The 11372-nt window shown below is 37.4% G+C and overlaps 1 protein-coding gene across 8 annotated transcripts in view; it reads right to left on the bottom strand.

Annotated features, from left to right (window-relative positions):
- Positions 1-1453: 1453 nt before the first annotated feature.
- The window catches only part of DDX6 (DEAD-box helicase 6), a 34830-nt gene continuing 24911 nt past the window's right edge, over positions 1454-11372 (bottom strand). For 7 of the 8 annotated variants that reach the window (XM_068554498.1, XM_068554497.1, XM_068554496.1 and 4 more), the window contains exons 11-14: positions 9820-9883; positions 7482-7583; positions 6792-6998; positions 1454-5799 (exon numbers count right to left, since the gene is read on the bottom strand). In XM_068554498.1, the coding sequence (XP_068410599.1) occupies positions 6823-6998; positions 7482-7583; positions 9820-9883 (342 nt within the window). In that variant the 3' untranslated portion in view covers positions 1454-5799; positions 6792-6822. The remainder of the gene's footprint in view (positions 5800-6791; positions 6999-7481; positions 7584-9819; positions 9884-11372) is intronic. The other variant, XM_068554504.1, reaches the window with a different exon arrangement.

The following is an 11372-nucleotide window of genomic DNA, read 5'->3' as shown; positions in this document are numbered from 1 at the left end:
ATATAACTAACCCAATCCCAGAATCTCGTTTTAAGAGTCTGTTTCCTGGGGCCACTTCTGGTACCAATTACTCTGTCTGGGTCCCAACAAGAAACAGATGGCATAGGAAAATTTGAGGAGAGTTTATTTACATCTGGCCTATTTACAAAAGCATGGGTGTAGGGAAAATCTACCAAGGGGAGAGGATGGTTACCAGAAAATGGAGGGAGAGAGTGACAGACTCAGCTGCAGAGATCTCCAGTTGAGAAACAAAGCAGCTAGAGGCATCTTATCGGAAGGGAATTAAAGGAATACAAACTCCTACCTCACTCTTTTTCTAATTTCCTGAGGGGGAATCCCTGGTGAGCAAACCCAAATGGGAGCCGGAGAGCAGAGGAAATATTTATGTGGTTCATACAGGTCAATCTCTGGAGACAGTAAACTGAGGGAGGGTGGGACAAATCCAGAGGCAGAGAGATAGCCAGTACGCTGTTCCGCGATTAGATTAACAGGATAATGGAAATGCACCTAATGAACTAGGAACAAACAACTGCCCACACAGCATCTACAAGAAAAATTGATCTTCGGCCAGACTGTACACATCCATTCTTTGCTCCTTAGATGAAAATGTTGATGGCATGTCTTCCTACATTTCTTCAGTGTATTGTAGTGAAAGAACTGAATTTACAAATTTCTTGACTGCTGTAGCTTCCTATAATTTGAAATCAGGTAATGAGTCATCCAATTTTGTTCTTTTCCAAAACTGTTATGGCGGTTTGCCTTTCCATATGAATTTTAGAATTATCTTGGTGGCTATCTTGTCAATAAGCTTGCTGGGACTGACTGGAAGGAAATACTCTGAACCTACAGATGTAACTGGGGAACTGACAAAAATAGAGGTGTCATGTTCATGGATTGGAAGACTATGTCTTCAGGCCTGATTTCTCTCATCAGCATATTTTGCAGTTTTCAGCATACATGTCAGGAACATTATTTTGTTATACTGAAGTATTTCTTTTGGGGTGGGGGGCAAGGATGCTGTGTCCAGCTTTGTGTCTGGATTTCTCCAATTATCTAGGTCTTCTGATTTCTTTCATTAGTACTTCCCGGTCTCAGAATACAAATTCCATTCATATCGTTAATTCCTAAGTAATTTTTGTTCAACTTTCTAAAACATCTGAACAATTCTAGGTGACTGACCACGGGCAGTCCCCCGGACATACTGTGGACCAACATCTCTCTCCTTTCCAACTGATTTATCTGTTCTGTGTTTAGGCTATGAAAACAGAGTGAAATGCGAACGGTGGGACAACGAATAAGGCTGGACAAAGGTGCTCACATATTTTATTCAGAGGAGTAGTGCTGAGAATCTTACTGCTTTACCAGAATGTGAGTTATTTAAGTAAAAATGATTTCAAAGGCAAGTATTCCTAAACCGCACAGCCTGCTGCTATAGACATACCACACACACGTCTGAAGTTCCAGTGGGCTTTTATTGAGATAAAGTAACAAAAATCAAGATTTTATCAACCAGCTTTTCTTAACTTTATAAACTCAGCAGACACTCTGGTCCATATATGTGTACATACAACATAACACATTCCAACAAAAACAGAGCCCCACTGGAACATTTGCCAATTAACAGAAAGCCAATTTTCCCTTTCCCCAAATGTTTTCAAAATTGAATCCCCACTGTTCACTTCTCAGTGGAACTGGTCCCTTGTGGCTAGGGACATTAAATTCTATCCCATTTTGTACTGAACAAAAAATTTTTTTCAAGTTTTAATTTTGTTTCAAAAAAGGGACTAGCGACTTGGTTTTCTCCAGGGACCCTCCCTCACAACCACTGGGTAAAGTACAGCAGCCTGTACCTTAGCAACCCAACCCTACCCCCCCTCCCCCCCAACCCAGTATTGTCTACTGGAGAATTTAAACACACTTCTGTTGGAATCTGTCAGCAACGGAGGGGCAGAATCCAGGTGCCAGGCTAGCACCCTCTTACCTCATGAACTGTTACAACCTTTGGACACTTAACTCTTTACCCCAAAGATGAGTTTTTAGATCAGAAAGGAGAGTGGGTTTTCTTTGGAAGTTTTAAAAAACTACCTTTAAGGATATAAAGTACAACTATAAGCTCACCAAAGTCCACTTAAATTCACCAGTTGACTGACGTCAGCTCCCACGAGGCCAATAATTTTGCTTGACAAAGGTATTTTGCCAGAAAATGATTCCACAATAACAGCTTAAGAGACACAGAACGTTGAAAAAGGAGCAAATTAAAATAACATGGCTTAATTCCCAAGAACTTATTTCATCTTTTTGTTACTCATCTATAAGGTCAGGAGTGTGACTAAAGGCAGTTTCTGATGAGGTTATGAGCTTCCAAAGTGTTTCTAAATCCTTAGTGCAGATACCCTCCCTTTTGGGGCAAAGTAACCTCCCTCCCACCCCTATTAAAAAAAAAAAAAAAAAAAATCAAGTGATCAGAATGAGATGTTTTGATTCCAACAATTTACACTCAAGGCTTTGTGCTGGGTTGTCTGGTTCTAACCCAAGCATGACGGTCTCTAACACAAAGCACATGGCAAAGGAAAGATGCTCCCATCTCATTCTGAAAACAAATATTGATAACCAATTGCCTCCCCCCTCCCCCCCCCCAGTCTTTGGGGCCAACCCATATTATGATGCTGGAACCAACTTGAAAATAATTTAGAGATTATATTTAGGTTTCTCTCTCCCTTACTTCTTCCCATGGAAGATCATTTTAGAATAAATTTATTCCATTCCATTCCTAAGGGAAAAGGCAAGGAAGTCTCTCCATCGGAATGTAAGGAAAAGAGAAAGACAGAGGCAGCAAGCTGTGTAACAGTCCACAACCCATTACACAACTATATAACCACTGGTTAAACCAGGTGCTGAATGTAATTTAAATATTAAAAATAGGGCAAATAGTTTTCATCCAAATGAACCAGTGGAAAAATATTATCACTACTTAAACACCCAGTACTGCAAGGAACACAAAAACAACTTCCAATAGTAACAATGCTCCTTATTGTAAGGGCAATTAAAAAAAAAAAAAAAAAAAAAAAAGACTAGGCTTTGACCTAGTCCTTAGAGCATCTTTCCATTTAACAATTCCTATTCAAGAGACAAGCACCAAAACTGGACAGCTGCCTCTACAAGACTGTGTCCAATAGTGGTGTCCCAGATAGTTTTAAGTGCCACTCCTCATCAGAGGCTGTACTTCATTAATACTTTCAATTTAAAGTCTGTGCTTTTAGAGGGACCCACAGGCATGTGGCACCAGGCAGAGCACAGTCTGAGGATGGCAAAAAAGACTGCGCTGCTTAGTCACCCACACACTCTCTAGCGAGACACAAAATTGCATTTATGAGCATTCCTTGTTTTTCTTCTATAATGAATGATCCCTCTTATCTCGCCAGAGGTGGGGGAGAAAGAGAGCTGCATCAGTACAAGGGCAAGATTTTTGGTCAAAAGTTGATGCCTTTTAAATTCCCTCCCCCCACCCCTCCCCGGAAAAAGGTTACTTCCTTAATTAAGTAGGCCTTGTATTTAGTAACCAACATTGGCTGGATAGACACATGTGGCTTGGCTACCAGATAAATGAGTTATTCTTTTTGGGGTTTGTACTGTGCAGCTCTTGCTACAGTTTTTAAGGAGTTAGGGCTATGTCTGATCAGGAGGCATCTACAGGATTTTGATCCTCAAGGAATTTTGGGTGAGTCACAATTTTGCTTAGAACTAGGCAGAGTCAAAAAGCAACTTTGAATAACTGATTTCTTTTTCCAGATGAGTTAAGCATGAAAGTCTATGCAGGACACATCTTGCAATATTTTAGGGTTTTGGAAAACAATGGCATATGGAAATCAAATTTTTTTAATTTTATTTTTTCCTTTTTTTAAAAAAAAATCCTAGATGCCTCCTAATTGACCTAGTACACTGGGTTAAAAGGGAATTAAAAACATTAAAAAAAAAGTTCACTGGTTTTGCTTCATCTCACTCCTTTTGCCTGGAGATCAGGCCAAACATCAAGCATGTTGGGAGGGGCACAATTTAAAGCAACACTATTGACTGTAACGCATTTGCCAGCAATTTACAATGCAAAATGACAGATAATTCTTGTCACAAAGCAAGAGGATGGCAAGCAGCTTTCTGTAGCATCAAAGTTAACAGCTCTCAGGGGTTGCCCATTCCTGCAAGTTTATGTATCAAGGTGGGCAGAGGGCAATACACTTACACAGTACAGAAGAGCCACAGAAAGTAAGCCCCAGAACTGCTAATGTTACCACAGCTGGTACTGGCTAATATTTTGAAATGCAAATCCATGCTTTATACATATACTGCTCAAAGAAACTGCCACTCAAACTGCCACACTGCAAGGCAAATTATTCTTTGTCCCCTTTTGCTGAGCTTGAAAAGTTTCTCAAACTTTTAAAAAGGGGGGAAGAAACATTATCAGAGAGAGCGTCTCAAAAATAACATCTTGAATTACAGGTTTCTAAAGCTTCCTTGCTCTGTCAGGCCTCCTCCAAAGGTACTATACGAGACAAAGTGTGGCAGCAGTGAATCCCAGACTTCTGGGTCCCTTTTCCAACAGAGGGTGTCCCTGTAGAGGTCTGCTCTCTACAGTAAGAAGCCAAAGTACTTTTTTAGAATTTAGTGTTGCGGAAAACTGAGCCCCTCTCATCTTTAGCTGCTCCCATAATCACTCTAATCCCCTTAATCCCAGCAACCTTCATCCAAAAAAAAAAAAATATATATATATATGTATATATATATATATGAACCCAGAAAAAAACCTATTTACAAAGTTTATACAAGTATACACACCCAATTTTCTATGGGACACGCTTTGCCACAGAGGAAAGAGGGTCAAAGGCTCTGACATGTCTACACATCAAGTGCCATAACTGCTAATGGAGGCGTATGTAAACCAGTCTTTAGTGTTCTGCTATAGAGCACAAAAGGCTTGTCATATGGCTCCTGCAATGATAGACTGCTCTTTCCTTTGGGAGCGATGATGTTGCATCTACTCAGCCCAGAAGAAATTTTTACTTGGGATTGTTTTTTTTTTAAATACATGTATTTACAGTGCGGATGAACTGCAGTTGCATATCAACTCCTCCACATAAAGAAAAAGAAAATGGTGTTTAACATCACTAATACGTTTCATCTTCCAGCCCTGGGCTTGAGTATCGGGTAGAAAGGGAAGAGAGAGACTTCAACTTGAAACCAAAATGGAAAGACAAAAATTTTAAAAAGAAAGAAAAAAGAAAAAAACACTACTACTGTTGATTCCTTGGGCTGTGTCTAAAAGATGATATTCTGAATGGTCTCATAGCATAAGGCACTTTGCACAAATAAGTAATAAGCTCTTCAGGCTTAAAAAACGGATGAGTAACCAGGGAGAAGTTGAAATGCACTCAAGAGTCAGCTGTTGGAGAATTCTGAAATCGCAGACAAGCTTGTGTTCATCAAGATTCTTCTCTTTTTAGGGTTTCTCCCCTTCTCTTCTTTCTCCTCCTTCCTTGTCCCCCTTCCCCAGAAAACATTTTTAAAAAACCAGCAGTTAGTGCAACTAATGTTCAGTCAGCACACAGTGCAAACAAGTGGAACAAAAAAGGTAAATTCCTTTTCAGCTTTTTTCTCTTCACCAATTAAGAAAAAGAAAAAATGTCTGAGCTCTTTTAAGTCTTCATAGTTCCAAAATAAAAGAAGATGAAAAACCCAAAGAGAAGAGCATCCCCCCAAAATCGATGTGTCACAGATCCAAACGAGCCTTCTGTAGTTTGTCAAAACCTAAAAAAAAAAGAAGCCTGAAATTAATGTCCTGAAAGCAATATGAACTAGGACACACAGGTGTTCACAATCCCCGTGCCACTGCTCTCTATCACAGCTTCTACTGAGCCTGTCTGCCTACTATAGAATCCACTCAGGATTAAGGAATTTCTGCTATGTATCCCAGAGACAGAATGAAACCCTGAAAGTTCTGGTAACAGGCAGCAGTCTCTGTGACAATTAAAAAAAAAAAATTTTTTTTTTAAACCGTACATGAACTCAACAGCCTGCCAATGTATTAGCAAACATGGGCTAGTTTTATATTTGTCCAAGGGTTTTGTGTTTGACATTTAAATTAGGATAAAAAGGTTAAAGTGAAGAAAGTAATTTGAAAAATCTAAAAATAGCAACAGGTAGGATGTTCACTGCTGATTTGGAAACTATCAGCTCTCAAATTAAATCAGATTTTCCTTAGAGGAATGTAGGCTGTTTTAGAGGTTTTTCCCTATGTTAAGCCTTGTTTTAAGCACTTCTACCAGAGCCCAACAGTCACCAAAAGATGAGAAACCATCTGCAGGAAACCAGAGTAGGCATTTAAAATAAGACAGTTATCCTCATAACCTGATTACACCTTTAGCAATAAAATTTTACAGGTAATTTAACATAATTTATTAAGGTACCCATTAGAAATTAAGAGTGAACGCTAACAAAGATGACCGAGTGATAAAGGAAAAGAGCAAAAATATTTTCATATTCAAAATCGCTAAGATTCTTTTTTGCTTCCATTATTTTAGAAGTCTGAACTTGTCTTAAGTACTTAGGAAGACTGTATTCAAGTGAACCGCATTTATGGATTCGCCAATAAGATCACAACTTCAACAGAGATACTTCCTGTTTACTGTCATTTCTGCCAAGAGGTATTTCATCCTTTATTGCTAATTATATACCGTGGAACATCAAATTTCCCCCAGGAAAGAGGACCTTGATTTCCTTTCTTTAAACATTATGCTCACTTTGCTATTTTGTCGGGTACACACATGCTTGTTAAGGTTTCTCATCTTCTACAGGCTCGCTGTGGTATTCTGCCACATACAGGCTCTTGTCAATGTTACTCGGGATAGGTTTGATTTCTGTTCCCAGCTGCTCCTCAATACTTTTCAGGTTGAAGCGATCATCATATGTGATCAAGTTGATGGCTAAGCCAAGATGACCAAAGCGACCTAACAAAAACCAATTTTAATTAATAAAACAGTTAAATATGGGAATCAATGTGCAAGCACTAGTGTGTTAAGTGGCAAATCCATAAAGGATTTATGTTTTTGTTCACTACCATTCTGAGTATATGAACCCAAACACACGTTACAACTTCAGGTTTCACAGCCTGAAGTAGTACTTCTATTTTACCTTTTTCAAATGAAAAAACGGGTGCTCATTTCTGTCAGAAGTTGCCAGAATACACATACTAAACAGTACAGTTACAGAAGTGAGGTTCTCATTTGTGAATCTTAAATTAAGCATAAAGTTATTTTAACCTTTTAAAATAAAGTGTTCTGGAAGAATTGGAAATTAATTTGATATATCAAACAACTAAATTAGTTTTAATTCACTGTTCTAACTGCTACCACACTCTACAAAGGAACAAAATTTAGTGATTACACTTCTCAAACAACTTCCACGAAGAACATCTCCTTCCTGTTCCTCACCTGATCTTCCAATACGATGGAGATAGGTCTCTGCCAGCTTTGGGAAGTCAAAGTTTATTACCACATTCACAGCTTGTATATCAATACCTCGGGTAAACAAATCTTTAAAAAAAACAAAAACAAAAACTCCATTATATCCTTCAATTTGGTGCCATAATACTCTTTAACATATATTTCTAATGTAACCTAAGCTTCATTCACCTCATCAGTAATTCAAAAGCATTTGCAAATTACTGGCATTATCTGTCATGCACATTACCATAAGCAGCTTTCTGCTCAACAAGTTACCTTTTCCCAGTCCTGTAACAAAGTTTTAAAAAATGGTCTAAGGTGACTGTGCAAGTCAAGGATGACTGATAAGCTATACACTCATAAATGAGTCTCAGGAGTATAATTTTCTTCCGTCTATTTTTGAGTATTTAATCCAAGGCTAACAGAGTAAATTATTTTTAAAAATTTTGTTGTGTAACGTAGAATACTTCTAAAAAGACATAATCCTCTAGCAGTAATTATTTATGCTTTGTTTAGAATTCATTCATCCCGTTCTGCTAAATGATTTATAACAGGTCTGAGGTAAGCTAATATGCAAGGCTATCCCTTCTAACTCTTTTCTAGTCCCACAATTATTATGCTAATTTAGGCTTTGAAAAATACAGGTAGAAATAATTATTATAGGCTAATAACTAGTTCTCCCTGCATCTATCAGCTCCACACTTCAAAATAATCCATGGTCAAATATTTCTAAAATACTGCTTTGAATTTGTAACTCATTATTTTAAATTGCCTCCAGATAAAATTTAAAACTGATATTCAAGGTCCTCCACTCTATACTCTGGTCCTAACATACTTCTCTAACACATCTCAAACCTTCCTCTCCACCAAACTTGTCCACTATACTTCTTTAAACATATCTTCTTAGCCGTCTATGGATTACTTTTTATACCAGTCCCCTAACTTAAAATTCCTTCTTCTCCAAGTCTGAAACTCACTTATAGCTTAAATTACAATTTCATCTCTTCTCAGATCACCTCAGCTAGTCACCTTCCCTCTCTTACGAAAATTTATGATTATTTACTGTACATACCTCCCACTTGCAAATTACTTTTACTCCCTTGTAGATCCAGCCCAATGCCTGTTTTTGTACATAAGGTTTTACTGCCATGTGGCCATGCCCATTTGTTTATATACTGCCACAAGTTTATAACTTGTAACAGAGACCATATGGTGTGCAAAGTCTAAGGTATTTACTATATGACACTTCACAGAATAAGTCTGCAGGCCCTGCCTTGGGTTCTTAATGTTATCTTTTTATCTCTGATTAAACAACTACTCCTTGAAGAGAGGAGTGGTACTTTGCATATATTTATTTATACATTTTACACATAAATGTTATTCAGTACTTATTTAACGACATATTACCCACTGTTCTGAAAAATCAGAAAGAAGCAAGCATCGGCACTTCAAAAACTTATCTGAAGGCAGCCTTGCAAGTAATGCTTAAAAATAAAACCATGTAACCACAGCAGTAATTCATATCAATGGGTGAGTTCTATAAGTACTAAATAAGAACTCTTTCTAGAAAACAAAAAAGTATTTTTCATTCTCAAATAAGGAAATGGTTAATGGCAAATGGCACTTTCTGTTTGTCTATACAGTTGACCCCTGAACAACTCAGGGGTTAGGGTCTCACAGTTGAAAATCTGCATATAACTTTACAGTCGGCCTTCAGAACCCATGCAGTTCTGTATTTATCTGTGTGTATACCTCAAAAATTAAAAAAAAAAAAAAAAATCCAGGTTCTTCCCTCTATCCAGAAGCCTAGTTTAGATTATTAATCTAGTATCAATACTAAGACTATATTCCCAGTGTAGAGATGGGAGGCTACTGAATCCATTTGTTTTGTCTGCTCTGACTGTCCACCTGCCCCGCCCCAGTTTGTTTTTCTTCACAGTGAAATATACCAAAATATAAACTGGTCTGATTCTGGCAAAAAACCCCAAAAAGGCCATGATAAACACTTCTAAAACATAGTTTCTTAATTCATTTTGTGTATGCTATATATAATTCATTCCTGTATGCTAAAACTATTCAGAAAATACACAAACCCCAAAACTGGTTTAAAAGGCAGAGATGAGGTATGAGTGCCAGAACAAGCCTTCTGCAGTTTCAGGTATGGAACCTAATTTCAAAAGTTAACTACAGCTCATTCTCAACTTCAGAAATTCTAGAAATGATAGTAGAGCAAGCTGGACTATGTCACGGGCCTCACTGCGTGATACGATAGAGAAAGAGCAAAACTAAGAAGAAAAACTACGGGTAAACAAAACAAAATACTTACCAGTGCAAACAAGATTGCGGCATAAGCCATTTCGGAAATCATGAAATACACGATTCCGATGTTCCTAGGAACAAAGTAATGCATTTGATTTGATTAAAACTCACACAAGCCCCCAAACTGCCATGATTTTTTTCTCCTACCCAAAGTTCTTTATACCCAAAATTTTTTTTTACATGAATGAGAAAGGAGCCAAATTCAATACACATAGATTAAAAACAAAACGTGAAAATAATTAACCATAAATTAGTTTCCCATGGGAATTAATATGAATACGTGTGTATATGTTGCTTATTATCTCAATTCTTAAAGGTATTTTTCTTTTTTGCTGGAGTGGATTTTTAGTGATAATTTTCACCATACTTCTAAAATATTTCAAACAAAAGATGTCAAAAGTTTGGCTTGACCAAAACATCTACTATTTACCTTTTCAGTTATTATATACAAAAGCTAAAAATAACTACTTTCCAATTAAAAAACAAAAATGAAAACATACACTGACTAGCAAAAAGCAATAAATCTAGCATCTGGCAAACTGGTCTTTCTTTTCAACACAGTGTTCTTCCATTCTGAAATATTCTCTTCAATTTAATACATTCATTTCCTGTGATAATTTTAATATTAGGGGCCTACATGAAGGTATCTGATCCATGACACTAAGCTTCTTTGAAAACCATATGTGAGTTGATTAAGTTCTTAGCCCGTTAGCCTACAGAAACTACTTTCTTATGAAATTTCACAACGTCAGCACAAACACAAAATGTTGTCTTGTGATGGTGTTGAATCTATTTTCTGTTGAATTAAGTTCTGAAATACAGATTGCATCCTTTTCTAAAGGCAAATAGTAAAAACAGATGTACCTTAGGAGGTACACAGAAAAATCAGAACCTTTTGCAATGATGGAAATGTTCTGTATCTGTACTTTCCAAAACTGTGACTGCTAGTCACATGTAATGCGGCACTTCAAATGTGGGTAGTGTGACTGAAGAACTAAATTTTATTTTTTTAACATCTTTATTGGAGTATAATTGCTTTACATTGTTGTTAGTTGCTGCTGTATAACAAAGTGAATCAGCTATATGTATACATATATCCCCATATCCCCTCCCTCTTGCATCTCCCTCCCACCCTCCCTATCCCACCCCTCTAGGTGATCACAAAGCATGAGGTGATCTCCCTGTGCTACTTGGCTGCTTCCCACTAGCTATCTATTTTACATTTGGTAGTATATATATATGTCAGTGCTACTCTCTCATTTCGTCTCAGCTTACCCTTCCCCCTCCCCATGTCCTAGAGTCCATTCTCTACGTCTAGGTCTTTATTCCTGTCCTGCCCCTAGGTTCTTCAGAATCATTTTTTTTTTTTTTTTTTTAGATTCCATATATGCGTGTTAGCATACAGTATTTGTTTTTCTCTGACTTACTTAACTCTGTAAGACAGACTCTCAGTCCATCCACCTCACTACAAATAACTCAATTTTGTTTCTTTTTATGGCTAATATTCCATTGTATATATGTGCCACATCTTCTTTATCCATTCACCTGTTGATGGACACT

Source organism: Eschrichtius robustus, chromosome 11, assembly GCF_028021215.1.
Source record: "Eschrichtius robustus isolate mEscRob2 chromosome 11, mEscRob2.pri, whole genome shotgun sequence".
NCBI lineage: Eukaryota > Metazoa > Chordata > Mammalia > Artiodactyla > Eschrichtiidae > Eschrichtius > Eschrichtius robustus.
The sequence above is the reverse complement of the archived record's forward strand: the minus strand, read 5'-3'. Positions and strand labels throughout refer to the sequence as shown.